Source organism: Dipodomys spectabilis, unplaced genomic scaffold, assembly GCF_019054845.1.
Source record: "Dipodomys spectabilis isolate Male_0828 unplaced genomic scaffold, ASM1905484v1 ptg000001l, whole genome shotgun sequence".
NCBI lineage: Eukaryota > Metazoa > Chordata > Mammalia > Rodentia > Heteromyidae > Dipodomys > Dipodomys spectabilis.
Genome location: NW_024870678.1, coordinates 21,820,045 through 21,842,280, shown reverse-complemented (window position 1 = coordinate 21,842,280; position 22,236 = coordinate 21,820,045). Strand labels below are relative to the sequence as shown.

The window sequence follows — 22,236 nt, the reverse complement described above, 5'->3', positions numbered from 1 at the left end:
TAAATTCATGATGTTTTTGGACTTAATGAAAAAGCAATGAACAATTTACTGTGCAAATGAAAATCACACACAGGTACCTTTTGATCATTTGAAAAAGCTGAGGATACATAAAACCATGTTGTTCATAATGTGTCAAGAGTCTGTGTTGTTTTCCTCACTTTGGAGGTTAGAATGAGCTGGTGAGTGCCAGGTCTCCTCCCACTTTCACTGATTGGCACATGAGGATCCTGGAGCTGGAAGAGAGCAGAACTGAGGAAGAGGGGCAACATTGTCAGGACAACCTGTGTGAACAACTGTGAGAGAAAAGGCAGCATTTTCCCTTACCATGGCTGGAACAAAGGATCTTTTGATGCTGGAAAACTTCATAGGTGGACAGTTTTTACCATGCCATTCATATATAGATTCTTATGATCCATCTACTGGAGAAGTATATTGCAAAGTACCAAATAGTGGAAAAGACGAGGTAAGTATATGCACTTACAGAAGACAGAAATATATTTATGGGTGGAAAATCATGGGTGACTTAATTCCTAAAAGCAAATGGGGTTAGAGAGAAGTATTAAATGGTTAAATATTAGCAGAAGGAAGACTTAAAAAAAGATTGATTTGGGAAATCGACGTCTATAAGCTAGAACAAGCTTAGGTTACTACATTTAAAGATAGTTAATTTTCTAACCAGCCATACTTTGCTGAGAATGCAAGGTTTAGATTTAGTTTTGCTATTCTCAGAATTCCATAAGAGGATATTTAAGAGGTGTCATTAAGCACATTATTTCCCCCCACCAAGTTTAACATGAATTTGCCACTGCATCTATGGACTTTTTTTTTAAAGTGTCTATTCACCAAAAACAAGTAGAGCAATAACAACTCCCCAAACCCTGGGTCTTCATTTAGATTGTCCTATAATAATTATGCATGTCTTCAAAAGTACCATAATAGAATCAGTAGTTTGATAAAATTAGAGATCAAATTCTCATAAATTTGGAGTTAGATTTAGTTTTTTTAATCTAAAGGAAAGTACTTAATGATTCATGCCACTACTTCTTTTTGTCTTCCCTTCTTCCTTCCCTCTCTCCCTCCCTTTCCCCTTTGTTCTTATAAGAGTAAAGAAGTAACTTCTTTCTCTCTTTTTTCTTCTCGTTTTCTTTCTATAGTGATGGCAGTTTTATTTGTAGAATTTTATAAAATATTTGAGATATGCTTTATTGCTTGTTATTGACAGAATATAAATATGTAGATGATTTTAAAATATGGCCAATAGTCATCTATGTTTAGTAGATGATAATTTGTTTTTCAAGACATGGACAATTATTTAAAATATAATTATAGTTTTCATATACAGATAAGTTAAATGCATTTTTTAAACTTAGCTATTTTTTTCCCCACTGGTAAAATTTCAACTCTGTTTTTCTTTAAATACAACCTTTAGACTTGTTTTCAAACATTGGTTAATTTATTGGTTAAACTATAACCTGTATTTTTGTTCTTCAAATGACCCAAGAAGCATATGAGAAGTCTAGTCTTGTCTTTTCCACTGTCCTGTCTTGCAATGTTTTCCAAAGTGAGCTAAAATTAAACAACTGTGGCAAATTCAGCTAAAACATTTTCTACAGCTAGTGGCTCATTCGTTTTTAGAATATGGAATCAAATTGAAAATAATGTCAAATATTTTCCAACAATCCTAAAAATGTCCTGATTCTATAAAATCCATTTCCGTTTTTGTCAGTACTGAGAGTTAAACTCAGGGCCCTGCTCTTGTTAGGCCCTTGCCCTTAGCCCTTGAGTCTTATCTCCTGCCCCTTTTGCATTTTTATTATTGAGGTCAAGTCTCACTTTATGTCCAGGCCATTTTGGTCTGTAATCCTCCTATTCGTGCAGCCCACTGCACAAATTGTTTCCACATAGGTTGCGATGGAGTCTGACAGCCTTTATGTCCATGCTGTTCTTGAACTGTGATACCCTAATCTCCACCTCCCAAATAGCTAGGATTACAGGCTAAAGCCATTGTGCCTGACTTATTGTTTGGCATGGAAAAATGGCAACTATACAAAACCAATTTTTCCAAATAGCCACAGAAAATGCTACTCGACTCCTAAGATGACTTTCACTTATTCTGCTTTAATTCTGTGCTTCAGATTTGCCAAAATAACATTAGCCGTATCCCAAGGAGCAAGTTGAAATAGTCTAGAAGAGAGAATACATTATACAGGTTCCTTTACAGAGAACAGGATGCTAGCAATTTCATCTGCAATGCATAAATCAAGATATTTATTTTCATCATTTACATTGTGGCATTTCAACCATAAGCACAGACAAGAGTCAGACTACCTGGCTTGAAAGGACAACTCCACCTGATGCTATCTATGACCTTGTCTTAGAGCTATCATTCTTCATATCTGTCTCCCCTTTTAAAAAAACTCCCCACTAGTAGTAATAGGATACCAATAATACTGAGTGTATAATCTTGTCCTGAAGATTACATGGGTTAGTACAAGTCAAGACCTAATGTTGGGTATATACTAAAACATGTTCTAAGAACTGCTAGCACTATTATAATAGTAGACATATTCCTTATTACATGGATATGAGACAGGAAAGAAGCTAAAAAATGTGGGTGAACTTGGATTTTCCGAATAGCCTAAAGATCAGAATTTTACACTGACCACTATAGGAATGAACTCTGGCATGGGCCTTCCGAGCTTGAGGTACAGACCACCAGAACCCACATCTCTTCCTTCATCCCACCTGCAGGTCCATGGGAGGTTCAGTTTTAGAAGTGAAGCTACCTTCTTCTGAAACATTTCTAGTGAAGGTGCCTTGCACGTGCTCGGTTTGCTTACTCAGCTTTCTTGATGGACTGATGCTTTAAAGCTTGAGCCATGGTTTTTGCTGGTTATTTTGACAATGGGAATCTCATGGACTTTTATGCACAAGCTGGCCTCTATGTCTCAGCCTCCTGAGTAGCTGTGTTTATAAATGAGCCACCTTCACCCAGCTGAGAATCTTAATCTTACTGTGATAGTTTATTTCAGCTCATCTGAAAGTGACTTTTATTTTATTTTTTTGAGGAAGCTGGAAGTAGCTCTAAATCAAATTTTTCATGAAGAGTTAGCCTAGGCTCCAGAGATCTGAGTTCAGATCCTGATTCTGCCACTTAATAATTGACCTCTGGCAAGTTATCCGATCCCTATGTATCTGTTTCCTCCTGGGTAAAATGGGCATAAAATACTCGTAGTATAGAACTTTAAAAGAGTTAAATGAAATAATTTGTCATATCCTTCATATATAAAAGGTAGTGAGCAAACAACTAATAGAATTAGTCATTCCATATTCTAACATCACTTGAAAATATTATTTTGTACAAACCTGTAGACCTAGAATGAGAGCTTTGCAGATTCTATAGACCAAGTTTCTTCTCACATACCATATTCAAAAAAGTCTAGCTGGGCACTAGTGGCTTAGTGGCTCTGTTGTAATCCTAGCAACTCAGGAGACTAAGATTGGCACACATACACACACACACGTGTGTGTGTGTGTGTGTGTGTGTGTGTGTGTGTGTGTGTGTGTGTATAATTTGAAAAGGATTACAAATGCACATATGTTAAAATTTAAATTGCGTCTAATTGTCTGATTTATTACATTCTAAATACCTTGATTGAGAGGGGACATGATTTTTTGCTTTTGTGGTATCCTGGTTTGCTGGTTAACCCCTTCCCTCCCCTGGGGTTGTCTACTCTGTGGGTAGCTCAGCACTGGGACATGTTGGATAATTGAAATGAGGCAGAAAGAAAAACAGGCGTGTTGACACCTATTGATTCCAGATCCTTCGAAGTCTTCAGGAGTGCCACCTCTAAGGTGACCTTCGTCCCTTTGTTCCTCAAAGGTTGAAGTGGCCGTGGAGGCTGCCAGAGGGGCCTTTCCTGGCTGGTCTTCCCAGAGTCCGGAGAAACGTGCCCAGGTCCTGAATCGGCTAGCTGACTTGCTGGAGCAGTCCCTGGAGGAGCTGGCCCAAGCAGAGTCTAAAGACCAAGGTGAGAATCCTCTTTGGCAGAGCTTGTCCATCTTCCCTACACTATTTCTCTAGCAGAGCCATGGTTTGAGAGAGCAGGTGTCTCTTACTAAATGTGTATGAATGTAGCCAGCCATTATGCAGCTACTCACCACCATGTCCTCACTGCAATTTGTCAGATGATCTCTGGTCTCATAACGAATGGGACTCTGAACACCCATTGCTATTCATGTTATTTCCATGAGGGCACCAGGCTAGCCCATGCACCTGCTTCTGTCAGTGGCACAGGTGGAGGCCAAACCAAACAAGACTGTGGAAGGCCAAGACTCTTGCTCCTGCTTCATTCAAAGCAAAGTCAGTGGCTGAACCCAAAGCCAAATGGCAGGAGGATGCATTCTGCAAAGAATCATGGCCAGGAGAATAGCTATGGGGAGAGATGAGGGACTAGATAGAGCTCACCATGGAATCTTCCTCCTCTTCTGAGTAGAAGATTCAACGGCAAAGACAATTTGATCAGCAGTTACAGTTCTTCAGAATGTTTGCTTATGTATTCATTGCAATCACTTCCAACACAATCAACTACTTTGTTTTCTACCCTTTTCCAGCTGGGTCATAGTAATGGAAGAAATATCAGTAAATCTTTACAAAAGAAAGGCTAACTTCTTTTAAAAAGTATTTGAATGCTATGAAACCAAGCTAAAGTTAGGAAGCATCAAGTTCAAGGCCTGGGAAAGGAAATATTTCCTCTACTGTATCCTGGCAGCAGAGTGTCTCTGAATCACTGAAGGACACTCAAGGGCAGCCCAGATAAGCTCATGCTTCCTTCTTTCATTCTAGCCGTATCGGGGCAGGTAGGCTGTGGGGAAGGTGTGCAAGTGGCACACAGCATCCTGTGCTGGGCTTCCTGCCGGCCACTCTGACCATATGTTGAGAGGAAATTTAATACACCACACCAGTTCTCCTGGGATGTGCAGTGCATCTGTCCCAACACTTATTATCTGAATCCTGTCATCACACTTAACAAAGCCTGGTGGCACACCAGAATGTGTGTGAGAAAACTAGTCGTGTTGCCAACTCACCAGGAGAGCTATGAACTACAGCAAGTGAAGTCCACCTGAGTCAACCTCACACCTAATTGTTTCATCGTTTTATCCACCTACAGTGGTCAAGGAGTGTCCAGTACGAGTTGGGTTACGACTGTGTTGACAGCTGACTGGCAGCGGGTCTCCACTAACTATGTGACACAAACATACTGTTGTACATGGTTTACTTCCTTCAGGGAAAACACTCACACTGGCTAGAACCTTGGACATTCCCCGCTCGGTACAGAACTTCCGGTTCTTTGCTTCCTCCATCCTGCATCACACCACTGAGTGCACGCACATGGACCACCTGGGCTGTCTGCACTACACGCTGCGGACTCCCGTGGGAATTGGTAGGTACTGCTCAGAAAGTCTGCATCGTGATCTCACACAGAGATGCGCAGAAAATTCTATGGAATTAATCTGGGAAAGAAAAAAACAGAAAAAAGCAAAACTAATTTTTCCTACTTTTACTGCAAATTCATTGAACTCATGAATTTGTTTCTAGTTTATTCTTCTGAATTTCCTTCTTATTCCTGGAAAAAATATAATGCTAAGAGAAAACTCACCTGCCAATATTTTTATTGCTACCTGCAGTTAAAACAAGCACAAATAGAGCATAGCTGTAGACTAGAATTGCACGGGGCAGTCACAAGTTCTCTGGGCTTTCCTATCTTAAAAGCTGGAAAAATATAGTTCAATGTTATCTTCATACATGTTTTAATAATGTGAGTAAATAAATGCATTCATAAGTGCAGGGCACTTTCAATAGTACCAGGTGAAGAATTGAACGACCTACTTCTCTTACTCAAATTCTATTCTCCCTTGACCTTTGAAAGAGATCTAAATGTCTGTTATGATGAAAAATATCCACTAGATGTCACTATTTGCCCTGAGAAGAAACACCATATTTTACAAGTTAGATTTTATGAAGCCAAAAGGAATGAAAATGAAGCATTTTACTGCTTTGGTTCTTTGAAATCTCAAGAAACCATATTTTCAAGACATTATAGAAAGCCTTAAGCTTCTCCTGAGTAGTATGCTAATGTATTTTGCTGCAAAAAGATTTTTATCCCATAAAGAACAAAATGTGTAATGGGAAATTCAGTAGTACAAAAATATATCTTTACTTTGATAGCACAGGTTGGAGGTTAGAGAATAAATAAAGTTAATCCCCTTGTTTATTTATTTTTTCTTTTTGTTTTTTTTTCTTTCCAAGATTAATTCCATAGATTTATTATAGGGAAGTTTTTATAGCTGTATGTTGCTCCAGTTGGAAACTTGGGCAACCTTCCAGAACATTGCATAGAGACACACTGTAGAAATTGAGTATTTTACCAACCCAGCAAACCTATCTGGTCAGGCAGGATGCAGTAGAATTTAAAGAAAAATAGTCAAAGCAGATTTCACAGTTTATGTATCAAAGTTTATTGGCTTCACTGATGGGAGGGCCTGTTCCTATTTATAAGTAATTTATAATTACTTATATAATATAGTATAATATATTACATATTAATATATATCCTGTATTCTATAAATACTATATATTATATGTTTTATGTATAAATTTATAATTTTTAAATTATAATTTATAAGTAATTATATAAAGCTTTAACAGTCTCAATAAACAGCAGATTAGAAACAGAATTATTAGAAGAAACAGCAGAACATTATTAGAAAGAACAGCTTAATAATAAAGAAGTGTTTTTTACAACTTTTTTAAAGGTAAGCATCAGTCTGTAAATCTCAAGATACATTCCATGCTGGAAATTAATAATTGCCTGGTGGCAGCCTTTGATCCCTGGAGCTGATGCTCCTGTGGTTCATACATACAATGATGAATCATAGAAATGGGCAAATTGTGTTGATTTTGCTCTATTTGAAAAGATACGTTGTGTGCAACAGATTTTAGAATGATTTCCTTAGGGTTGGTACAAAGAAGCAAAGCTGGGAATCTTAAGAGTTAATCCAGTCTCATGCAGCTAAGAAGAGTTCTGCATTAGGAACCTCAGGCCAGTGTGTGTGTTGTCATGGCTGTACATCTTCTCCTGCCCTTTAGCTGGTCTGATCAGCCCTTGGAATTTGCCTCTCTACCTGCTGACCTGGAAGATAGCTCCAGCCATTGCTGCTGGGAATACTGTGATAGCCAAGCCCAGTGAGCTGACGTCTGTAACTGCGTGGATGTTGTGCAAACTCTTGGATAAAGCAGGTAAGTCAGTGGTAGGGCTTGTGGAGGAGGCAGAGAGATGGATCAAAGTTGTTATCTAGAGCAGCAAAGTTTGTGCTAGTTTTATCTGTGAGTCATTGCAATTGATTTCTCATGGAAGCCTGAAAAAATTTCCTTCACTGGTAGCAGGGTTCTCTCACGTGAGCACCTCTACTCAATACCACAGCAGCATAGTGCCACCTGCAGGAAGGTGGTTGGCAGCTCAGGAAGTACACTGCAGTGTACAGGCTGAGTCAGTCAAAGGTATTGACTGTAACCTCCATACAGTGACTTAAAGATATTAAAAATATAATTTAACAAAGACCAGCTCACTCCAGAAACTAACTTCAATGGTACATTTAAACCTTCAGTTAGAGCCACAAGTGAATCTTGATAGAAATAAGAATACTGTTAGGTATTCCTATACAATACCTAGTAGATACAGCTATTTGCAGGGGATTTGCATATCTATGCCTTCAATTTTCCTTGCATTTGGGACCACTACTGGGAAGCTGATAGGACTGGGGCTTTTTCTTGGAGTTATCCACTCAAGGCTGGTACTCTACCCCTTGAGTCACACCTCCACTTCCAGCTTTTTGCTGGTTAATTGGAAATAAGTATCTCACACACTTTTCTGGCTTTGAGCTAAAATCCTCGGATCTCAGCCTACAGAGTATCCAAGAATACAGGCAAGAGTCACCAGAGCTCAGCTGCTAATTGTTTAATGGCCACATTCTGACTATATTCCAGATTTTCTTTTGGGTATAATTCTGCACAGACACAGCCTGACACTGCTTCAGTGTTTGAAGGCAATAGGCAGGAAGTCCAGGCTGAAGATGGTGACTGGGTGGTGAGAATAGTTACCATCTTTCTGGCAATGTCACCTGCTTCTGCTGACAGAGAAGGTACTCTTAACTTCTCCTATTCTGAGAATGGGCAGTGCACAGAACCCGTGCTGCCCCTGCCCTTCCCCCCCCCCCCCCCCCCGCAATCTCTACCTGCAAACACATACCCATTAGCTCTTAGTAAATTTTAGCCAGTTGGTTTAGGATTCAGATGTTAGAGTAAAGCTGAGCCTATTTAGGGAAGTGAATTGGCCTCTGTCCTAGGAGTTAGGAATGACACCTGTGATGTCCTAGAGGAGTTAGGAATGACACCTGTGGATGTCCTAGAGGAGTTAGGAATGACACCTGTGATGTCCTAGAGGAGTAGGAATGACACCTGTGATGTCCTAGAGGAGTAGGAATGACACCTGTGATGTCCTAGAGGAGTAGGAATGACACCTGTGATGTCCTAGAGGAGTAGGAATGACACCTGTGATGTCCTAGAGGAGTAGGAATGACACCTGTGGATGTCCTAGAGGAGTTAGGAATGACACCTGTGATGTCCTAGACCTCTGAGGGCCGTAGGATATAAATGTGCCCCTGTTTCTCATGTGTCAGAATATGTCATTCCTCCCTTATGGAAGAGATCACATTCTAATCTTATTCTTTGCAGAGGAGCTGGGTCTCTGGTTCATACAGAGGTACATAATGTTTCTTCCCAGCCTGGTGACTTAAGACTTCTTAGGCAGACAGGATTGAGGCTGTGTCAATTATCTTTCTGTTACTATAAAAATACCTGAGATAGATCAACTTAAAAAGAGGAAATGTTTGTTTAGGTTCATAGTTTTGGCCAGTGTGCCCTGTTGCTTTTGGACCTGTGGTGAGGAAGTATATCATGATCATGGTGGGAACATGCCACATGTTCCCACTATGGAGTGAAGCAAGCACAGGGAGGGAAGGAGAAAGGCTAGGATCTGATATTCCCTTCTAAATTATACCTCCCAATGTCCTAACTTCTCCCTCTAGGTTCTACCTCTTAAAGGTTCTTCTACTTCCTAGTAGCACTATGGCCTAAGGACCTAGCTTCAGCACATGTGACTTTGGGGGACTGGTTCAGATGCAAATTGCAGCAGAACTCTTGCTCCATTGTAGTCCTACCTAGAGAAGAGGGTACACAGACCAGGGCATGGAATCATGGCCCCCTGAGAGCTTTCTCCTAAAATCAAACAAGTATTAATCTATGATACGTTTGCCTTCCTAACCACTTTTCCAGGAACCTGGTCTATATAGCTTTCCATATCAATCTATTTGTAAAGCATTGATCTCATTTATTAGTATAATAATGATCTCATGTATTAGTATAATAGGCCTCTTATACTAATGCAGCTCTTTTCCTCTTTCTTCTCTGGGCTGTCTTGGCCAGACTTTCTTCCCCTGAATTGGAGTGAAATGTGTTCAGAGTGTACTTCCCTTAATCACTTGGTTTCTCTGCTGGGATTGAGAAGACATGTAAATCACGTATATGACATTCTGTCTTACAACAATGAAGAGAAACTTTTAAGAATGTGAGAGTCCAGAGAAAGGCTGCTAATACATTCTGGATTTAAATGCTAATGCATTTAAATAACTAGTTCCTCTAATCCTGGGTGTCCATGCAAACTTGATAGCTGACCTCCATTCAGAAATAAAACCATTTAAAGAATACACAGAAAGTATCTCTTTGTGAATTCTAGAATTTTCCTCTGTGTGTGTGTGTGTGTGTGTGTGTGTGTGTGTGTGTGTGTGTGTGTGTGTGCATGCTGAATGGGGGCACCAAACTCTCCCCATCCATGGAGAATCTACTTACTAGGAGTCTCTTTAGCCATCTACCCTGAATTGTGCTGAATTTGTTTGCCAGCTAGGTGTTTTCCTTTTCCTATTGCCAGATTTCCTTAATAGACTGAAGGTAGATAGCATTACAAAACTTTCATTAATGTCTGGATTAAATGGTAAAATGGTTCTGAGAAATCAAGGCCAGCAGATACTTCTTAACATATTCACATCAGAGCCCAAGGAAATGTAATCAAAATGTTAATACACAGTGTGGAAGGCAATCAGCCTGCTGAAATGAGCTCAATTTCCTGTGGTGAGAAATATGTGGTGTTCCTGTGTTCTCTCAGCCTCTGTTAAAATGCTACTGTAGACATCAATGGTGATTCATTTTACCTTCAAGGTTTAGAAATAACCCTCCCTCCTCACTCTTCCATCCACCCCTACACATGTCCTGTGTGAAATGCAGGTCCAGGGCTCCCCCAAGAATGGTGGGAAATGGTCCTTGTTTACTTCCCATTACTTTCTCCTTCTCCAGACTCTCTGCGCTCCAATCCAGGATCTGAATGCTTTCCCATGATATCTGTGCATCTTCAGTCCCTAAGGCTTAGTCCGTATTACGGAATAAAACACCTAACATGTTCTCCATTGTACCTCTCCAGGCCAAAATACCCAGACAGATTCTAGAAGGCAGAGGTGATACCATAAGACTTACTGTGTTAGTAGACTGGAAGGATCTGTAAAAGCTTTGGCTGTTGTAAAAAACTCCCTTGTGTTCTTTAACTCAAGGTATTAGACTGTCAAGGAGAGTCTCTATGTGATCCGAGGTCCTTGTCACATTGATAATTACTACTGAAAGTGCTGTTTCCCATCCAGGTGTTCCACCAGGTGTGGTCAATATTGTCTTTGGAACAGGGCCCCGGGTAGGTGAGGCCCTGGTGTCCCACCCCGAGGTGCCCTTGATCTCCTTCACTGGGAGCCAGCCCACAGCTGAGCGGATCACCCAGCTGAGTGCTCCCCACTGCAAGAAGCTCTCTTTGGAGCTTGGGGGCAAGAATCCTGCCATCATTTTTGAGGATGCCAACCTGGAGGAATGTATTCCAGCAACCGTCAGATCCAGCTTTGCCAACCAGGTATGGCCTCTAAGCATCCCCACACCCTATGCCCCATCACTGTAATGAATGAAATCCATTACAGGGCAAAGCCCAGGAATGAATGGGTCAGATCAGTCATTTCCATGCAAAAGGGAACAGCCAGTACAGTGTGTTAGGCTAACCTCAGTCAGGGCCTGCAAGTCATAGCTTCTGTTCATCAAGAGCCTCTTGTTGAGGTGCACAACTTTTATTGAGTTGCCAACGATGTATTACATTGCTCCGCGTGTCTCCAGTCTTTATTCACACAGTAGCCCTGACTGCCACCCACGAGTCCTATTCCCACGAGAACACTTCCAGTGCCTCCATGCGCTGTTGTCACGACCAGTACATTGCATAGCAGGTTGTTCTTCGGGAGTTACGGAAAGCTTCCAGTCACCTTAACAGCACAGATTACAGCATGAATATTCCTTTAAGTTCCATAATGTTTCTCAGACCTCCCAAAGGTGTAAGCATCAACCGGACAGCAGCTTCCTCACAACGAGAACAGTGATGGTCCCTGTGCAGTAATTCCATTATCATTGCCGAGAATCCTGCCTAGAACTTGGCAGGTGTGTGTAAACCAAATGGTGTGCTGTACAGGTCATGTGTTTTGGCAGTTCTGGGTTTTGAACTCAGGATCTCAGCTAGGTAGGGCACATGATTCAACAGAGCCTTGCTTCGGTTTCCACTGGTTATTTTCAGGTTAGGGTCTCACTTCCTGGGGAGAAGGCCCTGAGCCATTATCTTCTTGTGGAAAGGGTGACTACCTATTGTGTCCAGCTTGCCCCGATGGGAATGGAGTTTTGCAAACATTTCTGCTGGGCTGGCCTGGCACTACAGTATTCCCAGTCTCAAGGCAGCTTGCCACTGTGGTGAGCTATGGACTAAGAAAGGGGCCTGAAAAACTTTCCTGCCTGGGGATGAGCTCAGCTATGGTCCTTCCATTCTCAGCCCCCCACATAGTTAGAATTACATGGCTGAACCACGAGCTCATCTAAAAGTTATTTTTATTTTAGTTGAAAATAGTGACATTCCAAAAAGTTAGGACTTGCAGAGAAAGGAAGAGTAAGATGAAGTAGATCTGAATTTTCCCAAATCAGTTAACATTGGATGGCACATATTTATCTATATAATTATTTGAGCAATAGCAGTAATACATTCCCAACAGGATTTTGTGAATTTAGAGTGAAATTCGTTACTTTCAAGATGGTTAAAATTGTGATCTATTTCCCTGGTAATTCCTAGAGAAGACAGCTAGAAATATATAATATGTGTGTATATATATTTGGATCAATAGCAAGTATAATATTATGGCAACTGTTTTAATCATTAGAATAAGAAAATACCAGGTGACAATTAAACCAAGTTTTTTGATGACTTTAAGAGAAGACAGGCTCTACCTGTGTGGTTTGAGAACTGAGATGAATGAAAGAGAATTGAACTCTGTGTTACATAAACTCATGCTGAGCTTTGGAGATATGGATGGATGGATGGATGGCAGGCTGCTCACCTACCAAAAATCATGTGGGGATTTGGGCATGTCTGAAGAACCTTCCTCTTGGAAGTGTTTTAAAGCAATCAACCTGATTTCTTTACTTCAATGAGTGGCAAGTTCCATGTAGGGAATATTTTTTTATTCACAGAATATAATTGACTTTTGGCAGGGGTGGGGGTTGGGAGGGTGGAGAGGAGGATTCCTGTGTGGCCTTGGCTGTGTACTGTCTCCTGCTCCATTCCCAGCTCTAATCTGAGTTTGCTAACACAGCAGCACAGAGATATTATGGAGAGAGCATCCAACACAGTGTCCAGTATATGTCAAGACTCAATAGATGATAGTTCACTTACTTCTTCCAAAATCACTTCTCCAGGGACCCCACTGGTACCAGTGCTTTCCTAATACTGAGGGATGGGAAGCTCCATAAAACCTGCAAGTCTCTTAATTATACCTTTCATCCCTGTAGGGTGCAGGACACGTTTACAAATGAGTCCTTCAGGTGTTTGGCCGTTTCCCAAGCTAGATATGCAGATGGTTCTGATAGATCGTGGTTGCCGAAAGAATTTATTATTTTGGAACATTAACTGTTTCATTTGGACCATGACCTTTATATAAATACCAAGATAATTAGAAACATTCTGTTCCCTAGGATTGTTTGTGAAGACAAAATATAAATGTGATGAAAACAGTTATTTACTAGGCATATTTGGATTGTGCTATGCAGTGTCTAGAATGTGGTTTGTAAGCTATTGAATGTTATATTCAAGTGCTGGTTAGGATTATGTGTCACTCCCTGTGGGAGGGTACCTGAACTCAACGTGTCCACAGCAGAGCCCTTAACACCACCCCTCCCCTCGCCTTCTCTTGGAGTCCTCTCTCTCCATCTCAGGTGCTCTTTCAGGGACTAGCACCACCCTCCACTTTGTGCCTCAGCCACAGACCCAGGCCCCAGGCTTGTCTCTGTTCTCTCTTTCCCACATATTCACCCATCAGCGGGTTCCATAGTTCTGTTGAACATATAGCCTGAAATTTATGATTCTCCACTGCATACATGCCAGTTTTGCCTACCAAATTGCCTACACTTTTAAGGTCTCATACCCCTGTAAGAATCTAGAACTCAGTAGTTCCCTATTACTTCTTCTCACTTGCGTTGGTTCCTCACTGGGTCCAGTGACGTCTGCTTCATCTGAACTTCAGGATAGTCTCTTCACTCTCCATTGGGTTTCTGCTCTATTTCCTTCCATTCTGTTTTTCACACAGCTGCCAAAGTGGTTGCTTCAAAGGGTAACTCTGATCATGTCACTTTGTTGCTTAAAACCTCGCATTCCATTTTTGGTGATACTAAAAATAAAACACTGGCTCCTCACTCTTAGAACTTCATGAGACTGCATTGATTTTCTCGACCCCTGATCTTGTCTCCTACCGCTTACCTCCCTTCCTCTCTACTCCTGTCCTCTGTCTTCCTGTCTTTTCTTGTACCCACAAAGCCCAGGTTCTCAAAGGTCACTGCTAAAAATCCCTGCCTCTGGATCTTTGCCCATTCAGCTCCTTCCTATTAATCAAGAAACCCTTCAAATTGCCTCTCTTTGTAAGGGCCTCCCATGACATCTTTACTAAAATCCCCCTCCTCACTCCCTATCAGTTTCTATTCTTATCCCCTGTCTACTCGTCTTATGGCTTTGATCACTATCTGATGGTACATCATGGGTCATATGTGCTTTTGCTTTTGTCAGTCTTCCTATGAGACTGTGCGTGTATACCACAAGCCAGAAGTTGGTCTTGTCTTGCACTGGATACACCTGTCCTGACAGTGCCAGATTATAGCAGATGCTCAGAAATGTGGAGGGATCTATCTGTGAGGGAGAATGTCCCCCAGTGTCCCCCAGTGTCATTATTGTCTTCATTCTTGGCAGGGTGAAATCTGTCTCTGCACCAGTAGGATCTTTGTTCAGAAGAGCATCTATTGTGAATTTTTAAAGCGGTTTGTAGAAGCTACCAGAAAGTGGAAAGTTGGCATTCCTTCTGATCCATCAGCCAGCATGGGTGCTCTGATAAGCAAACCACATTTGGAGAAGGTAAGTAACCCTCTGCCACGTAAGACAGAAAACTCTCATTTGAAGAGAAGCTCAGTTCAAGCAGGGTACACATCAGGCTTTGAAGTATTACAGTGACTTTCAAAAAATGTAGAGGTGAGGGGAGTTGTCTCTGGATACAGAGTCTGACAATTGTAAATATACATATGCACAAAGAACTCAGATTAAAGCAGAACCTTAAATAGGATGAATAAACTCAAGGAGTCAGCTTGGAAATATTACCAGTAGAATGAAATCAGCTGGTAGATATGGAGTCAACCAAGAGGAATAGATAAACCCATCAGATATTTGCTTGGCTCTGTCCTCCTCCCTCCGTATATCACATGCGGCCTTCTGAATGAAGGTTTTCTAGCCCTTACTGGATCAGCTAGGACTTTTCTTACTTTTTTGGTGTTTTTATTTTTCTCCATGTTTCTGATCATTTGACATACAATCATTTCTTCCCGTATTGACCATCTTCCCTTGACTAGCACATAAGCCCATGGTCAGGTTTATTCATTGTTCTGTTCTCAGATCTAGAAAAGTATGTGCGACAGAGTTGGTGCATAGTAAGTTGGCAAGATAATTGAATTAACATTATAGCTAGGTTCCAACCATTATATATTTTAAAACTTAAAGCACATATTTTCCTTGAATGCTTTTCAATCCTTGGCTTAAACTAGAATTGGATCCTGAGTGCACAGGCCCTGGCCAGGCCATTTCTCTTGCCAAGATGACTCAGCACTGACTCTGAAAGGAAAAACAAATATCCCAGTCTTTTTTCATGAAAGCACATTTGTCATTATCTCTGAATCATTGGGCTAACTTCTTACATAATTTATTTTCCATTATCGTTAGCTTAACTATATTACCTACATATTTTCAGAGTATAATCAGTAATGAGACTAGAAATTAGAATTTATTTGTTCTGGAAGCTTAGATACCAAAGGACATTCTGGTCTTTAAATCTTACACATCATTCATTTCTTCCTTTTTTGCAATAGTACCTCCCCTCCAAAAAAAAAGGAGGAAGGAGAGAATATTCTATTGTGTATTGAACTATAATGTATAACTGAATGTGAATTTAGCTTTGGTATTTAGTGGATCTGGGAACTGTGTATACTTTCTGAGGCTCAATTCTATCATCAACAAGTGGGAAACAATAATAGATTCAAAATGGCTGAGAGAGTGTTGAAAGATTTAAGTGAGAATGTACAAAAAGTACTTGCCTGAGTGCCTGGCCTGCGGACAGTAAGTCAATTACTTCTGTGTGCTGATGAAGGCCTAATGCCCAACTAATGAGTGGAGGCTTAGCAGCTGCATGATAAGATAACTCTAGATTTCTTAGCAATGACCTTATATCATTTTCCAGTGATTAGAAAATATTGATTGTTCTGCTGATTTGTGTGAAGTCAAATGGCAAGAGATCGCTAATTATAGTTCTTACCTGCCCAGGTCAGAAGTTATGTCAAGAAAGCTCGAGCTGAAGGGGCCCAAATTCTGTGTGGTGAGGGGGTGGATATGTTGAGCCTTCCCCCCAAGAATCAGGCAGGCTACTTCATGCTTCCCACAGTGATAACGGACATTAAGGATGAGTCTTGCTGCATGAAGGAAGAGATATTTGGTCCAGTGACGTGTGTGGTCCCCTTCGAGAGTGAAGAAGAAGTGATTAACAGAGCCAACAGTGTCGAATACGGCCTGGCAGCTACTGTGTGGTCAAGCAATGTGGGGCGCGTCCACCGGGTGGCAAAGAAGCTACAGTCAGGCTTGATCTGGACCAACTGCTGGCTCATCAGGGAGTTGAACCTGCCTTTTGGAGGGATGAAGCACTCTGGGATAGGAAGAGAAGGAGCCAAGGACTCTTATGACTTCTTCACAGAAATCAAAACCATCACTGTGAAACACTGACCTTCCCCTGCACTGATACCTACTGGTAGAAAATCAGTCAACCATTGTGGTGTGAGGCGATCCTGGGACACATCACACCGTGCCTTGCTTACAGGAGGCTAGCTCTAGCTAGCCTCTGTGTTTGTATTCTGCTAGCTGAAGAAGAGCTGCTATGTATTTCAATGTGGTCACAGAGAAGAGATGTCTATATAGGACAACATACCAAGGAAGCCAGACTGTCATTGGTCTCCCCTGCATTATGCCCCCATAGTGTTTTTGCCATTTTGATTTACTTCTTTACATTTTGATTTACTTACAAATAGAAAAATACAAAGCCAAAGGGAAGGTAGAAAAACACAAAGCCAAAGGGAAGGTAGAAAAAAATACAAATCCAAAGGGAAATAATCTGCACTAATTTCCTACCAATGAAGAGATTATATGATAGTCCCCTAACCATGTTAGTCTCCAGCCAGGCTCATTGATAGTTACCCCTATCTCATTACGCAAAGAGGAAGTGTATGTCTACAAAGTCTGCTAGGGAAGGACTATATGGTAAGTCATGCTCACTATCTCTAACAGCCCCACAGCTGCCTTAAGTTACACCCTAGAAGTAGTTAAAATATTTGTGCTCTCAGCACATATCACACAGCTGGCTGTTCATCAAGTGTTGAGAATTTGCCTAATCGTATCATTGGCCAAAGATGAGCAGATGTGCCATCTCCATGCATTGATTATGACTTTCCCTTCCCACACCTCCTCCCCTTCCTCCTCCACATTCCTCTGTCCATCTTACCCATGGATATATCATTACACGCCAACCTCATCTTATAATTGCAATGAACTCCATGGTGACTCAACAATTTTCCACCAAGTTTGGAAAAGTACTCATCAAAATGTTAAGGACGGCTATATTGTCACTGAATCATAATGAGCTAGATTGCCAGAGTGCCTGGGTTCATCCTGGGCCAGCTCTCTCCCCTCATCCAGATAGACAACTGAGGCACAGAGAGGTTTACTGTCTTGCCAAAGATCTTATAGCAACAGCTCTCCCAGAGTGAAGTTGGGACACAGGACATAATGAACACCCAGAAGTACACAAACATTGAAGAGCTAGAGGTTTTCTGAGGACAATGAAAAAAATACTGTAAATTCCAATAAGTGTTCTGGAGTTCCCACCCACATAGAATAAACAGCAGGCCTTTCTCTCCACTGAGGGCAAGATATGGGTGAAAAAATGTTCTTGATTAATGCTGACAGAATTGAATTTATATGTGAAACAAGACGTCTTTTAACGCTTTGAGTTCAGACACCGAATGGCCAGAGTGAGTTGGAGTCCCACCTCCAAAGGACTCTAAAGTCAGGTGGTTTTTGTGTCCTGGGCATTTGGTTTGCTGGATAGGAAACAGTCTGATTCTGTGCAGTTTCAGTGTCATCCCTAGGGCTGCGGGGCTCTGTGGTTCTTGCTGCCCGTTTCCTGTGTGGGAGCAGGTTCCTGAGGGGTGGGGGGTGGGCATAAAGCTCTTGTGCTTCAGCATGGCATGAAGGGCCCTCATGCCAGATAACAAGGACCACCCCTGGGAAATAACAGCTTATGAATTTCCAAGCAGGAGAAATCTGATTTTCACGCATCATCCTTGAGAAATCAAAGCATGTGAAAAATCACCAAGATAGATAAAAGTGCTAAAATCGGTATATTTACCTCTTCAAGAGGAGCTTTTTATTGAGTGATTTTTCATACATTTAAAGTGGAGCCAAATACATATATTGGAAGTCTCTGTGATGTGTGTGTGTGTGTGTATGTGTGTGTACCGGTTTTAGATATCTTTAAGGGATTACACTTTGTTTAACAATGGTAAATTGCCAGACAGCATTTCTGAGCGGTTATTTATAAGTCTCTGAACCTTTGAGCCACTGACTGAGCCTTGCACTTAGTGGCCTGCATCCAGGCCAAGTTCCATCATCAGGATGGAAGTGATACTGTTCCTACTGTCCTTGTGATAGGGATACTAAAATGCTTACGAAAGCTCTTAGTCTGAGCTGAGACTACTGACCTCCTCTCTCCTGTCCCCCCTCCCCCCTCCCCCAGCCCAGCCCCACTGCTTCCTCTGCTAGCCTAAATATAAGGAGAGACTTCCTATCTCTTGGCAAGAATATGTAGAAAATACTGTATGCTTTCCTCAGGATGTATTTAATGCACTCTGATCTTGAGAAAGGCCAACTCCCTGAACTTTAAGGTTAGAAATAATTAGACAAGAAAACCCCTGGTCTGGATTTCATATAGCTGTCAGGATGATGAGTAGCAAAGATAATTGCTTCAGGTCAGATTTCTCACTCTCCCTCAACCCTTGCCCTGTATTGTTTATGGAAAGAATATACCATCACCATGCCCTGATAAGGTGAGTTGATGCTATTTCTGCCTTCCACTGTTCATTATGAATGGCTTTTGTAAGCAAAGGCCTGGAGGAGATGGCTTCCAGACACCTCATTAAATACAATGATGACTCCAGATTGTTCAATACACTGACCCTTTCATTCACTTCTACTTTGTGGAAGAAAATTCTCTCTCTCTCTTTCTCTCTCTCTCTCTCTCTCTCTCTCTGTCTTGGCAAATGTGTTTTAGAAAAGTGATTTAAATGTTGGCAGCAACAGGTAGCTTTTATTACCTACTTCCATTTCTTTAGAAATCAGCCATAAACTAACATTTCATTCATGTACTCAGAAGGACTTCACAGTATTCTATTCATTAATGATTTTTACGTATTTGGAAATGTATATAAGCAAGTGATGTTAGGCTTCCGGTATAAGTGCTCTGAAAAAAAACTCCAACACTTTCACTTTCCATAGAGTACAGGCTTTCTGAAAGCAGGGATTGCTTTTCCCATCAGATCCTTCCAGGACTACTTTTGTGGGTATAGATCTGAGATCAGTGCCCGGCACTGACTAGAGACTGCAGAGTACTTTGTGAACTAAATTTCAGATAAATCAAAATCAGTATAAGAACTGTCTTGTGTCCTGAAGAAATGAACACACTTGATTATATGTAGCTGAAGCCATGTTTTAATTATTATTTCAGGTACAATTGATTTCTGAATAGAATACAAGTGAACACATAGAAGCAAGGTGTCCTGGCTCATCAGACAATGTAAGATCTGATGCCAGATGCTTGCTGCTTGATGGAGGTGGGAGCCCAAATCCTGGGGGATGGAGCAATGATCCTTGCACCACCATTCAGAGAGCTGTGGCTTAGTCCAGCCTATTGTTCAGGTGCACTGTTTACAGAGAGTTCATTAAGTGTGACTCTCTGTGTTCTTCTCCCTCCGGGGGCCTGTGTGACTCAAGTATGGTGATATACATCACCACTGCTTTATAACTCCTATAGTGAGTCACAGTACTTTTGTAATGTTCTCTAAATGGTATGCCCAGAATGAAAAACAATCACTTTGTAGTGGAAAAACTTTTGAAGGAGAATAGGTACTAATAAATTCAATCTAATAAGAATAACACTCAGGGGATGGGAATGTGGCTTAGTGGTAGAGTGCTTGCCTAGCATGCATGAAGCCCTGAGTTCGATTCCTCAGGACCACATAAAAAAAAACCTGGAAGTGGTGCTGTGGCTCAAGTGATAGAGCACTAGCCTTGAGCTGAAGAGCTCAGGGACAGCGCCCAAGCCCAGAATTCAAGTCCCACGATCGACACCCCCCCCCCAAAAAAAGAGAAACTAACATTTTGAAGGAATTTTAAATCAGAAATTTCAAGACAATTGTTTTGGATCAAACAGCAAAGCAACGAATTCATCGGTTATAAAACAGTCTTGTAGTGAGATGATCTGGCCATTTAACAAGGAGTTACATTCTGAAGCAGCCAAGTCCCGGGGGCTTGTGCATGGATATGTCATCCATAGCTTCTATTTTAGTTTCTAAAATAGAAAAATAAAATGACTCCAAAACATTTTTTCCTTTTAAAAACAATTTCTTTTTAGTCCTGTAATTATAACAAAAGTAAAGTCTTGGGTTTGATCCATGCCTGAGAAACAAGTAGACGAACATGGTTTTCATCTTATTTTTTAGAGTAGGTTATTGTTTTCCTCTACCTTCTTAAGATCCATAATTAAGTTCTGCAAATGAAATAAGAGGATAGTTGAATAGGACAAAGGGAACTGAAAATTAATTTTTAGTTTTATGTGCATGGTGGGCGATTCCAAAAAAATGAGACAATCCAATGAAGACTCGGGGTCTTATATACCATTTTAACAAAGGGCGATAAATAGTGAAGAAGTGGTCAAGTAAGGTGAGAGGGTTTGGTGGTAAACCACAGGAAGATAAATATTTAGGGGAAAGTAATGAGAGATAAAGTTACCAAGTAAGGTACAGTTCTACAAACTCACCTTATTGTTATTTCTGTCTGAGCTGATAAAGGAAGGTTAAGCACTATGTCTACAAAGAAAATCTCTATTCTGCTGTTTAGGATAATAGTGGAAGGCACAGGGGTCTTTCTGTGTTTGATTTTTATCTGTTCCTTCCAGCTCAAAATAATCCTCATGTCCAAGCAGCTTTTTCACATTTTTAAAGATAAAGTTTCATGGTAGGACTTGAGGTCGCCCAAGCTGGGCTGAAACCTATGGTTCTCTTATCTCCATTTCCCCAATTCTGGGATTGTAGGCATAAACTACCATGTTAGGCTTTTACTTAGGCTATTTGGGGGTGACATATTCTGATATCCTTCATTTTTTATCTTTCACCTCACAAAGAACAAAAAAATACAAAACATTAACATCTATATGAAGAAATACTTGGAGTGTTATAGTTGAGTAAATATATTCTGGGAAGCAAAGGTGCCCCCCCCTCCCCCCATAAGAGGGCCATGATGTTCAAGGTATGAATGACTAGGGTTCTTAAGTACTCAGAGAGCTGTGTGCACAGAAGGATAAAGCACAAATGCTGGTATGAATCCTAGGTTCTAAGCTTATCCTAGAGAGAAAGTCAGCAGTACGAGGTAAAGCTATTGATTTGAAGAAGGGTTATGAGAAGCAGAGTTGAATTTAACATCTAAGGACTGCCAGCCAACTCTCAGTAATCTATCATAAGAAAGGGGACAGAGCTCAGGCCATGAGTGTAGAATGATGAAGACATTCCCTCTGCCCTCCCCCACCACCCAGCCCTTTTTATGGAATAGGGTATTTTTCTCCAGATTTCGTATCTGGAAGAAATCTTCTTAGCAATAATTTAAAACAGCTTTTAGCAAGGATTTTATTTTTAATGCCATTATTCTGTCAATATTCAATGAGAATATTCTGGGTGTGGATTGAATATTTATAGGATCATACAGTGAAGCCCTGAAGGAAAGTAGATTCTGATTCACAGTGGAAAAAAAGTCATTCAAAAACAGAAGTGGAGTTAACAAAACTCCTATAAAGTATAAATAAATAAAATATAAAAAATGGTAGTTATCACAAACTGATATTTTGCCATGATAAAACATTAGAAAAGTCTGAGAAAGCAGAGGGTTAATTGACTGGTGGAGGGAGGAAGGAGGAAGACGAATTCAGGAAAAGGAAATGCATTCCTGATCATGGAGACACTTTTAACACACATTGTCATGACTATCTTACCCTTTTCTGGAGGGTGATTCTGTTCTTTAGGAACTGGTAAATTGGTTGGCCTTGGCAAAAGGTTTTTTTTAAAGACAATATCTTTAATCTCTTTCCCTAGTCTCAGGTAAT

General features: G+C 40.8%; 1 protein-coding gene across 1 annotated transcript; it reads left to right on the top strand.

Moving 5' to 3' along the window:
* Positions 1–281: 281 nt before the first annotated feature.
* Positions 282–18,290, top strand: Aldh8a1 (aldehyde dehydrogenase 8 family member A1). The gene is made up of 7 exons (XM_042692608.1): positions 282–463; positions 3,884–4,031; positions 5,289–5,444; positions 7,151–7,300; positions 10,807–11,063; positions 14,472–14,633; positions 16,086–18,290. The coding sequence occupies exons 1-7, from the start codon at positions 326–328 to the stop codon at positions 16,536–16,538; spliced, it is 1,464 nt and encodes a 487-aa protein (XP_042548542.1). The 5' UTR covers positions 282–325; the 3' UTR covers positions 16,539–18,290.
* The last annotated feature ends 3,946 nt before the right edge of the window (positions 18,291–22,236 follow it).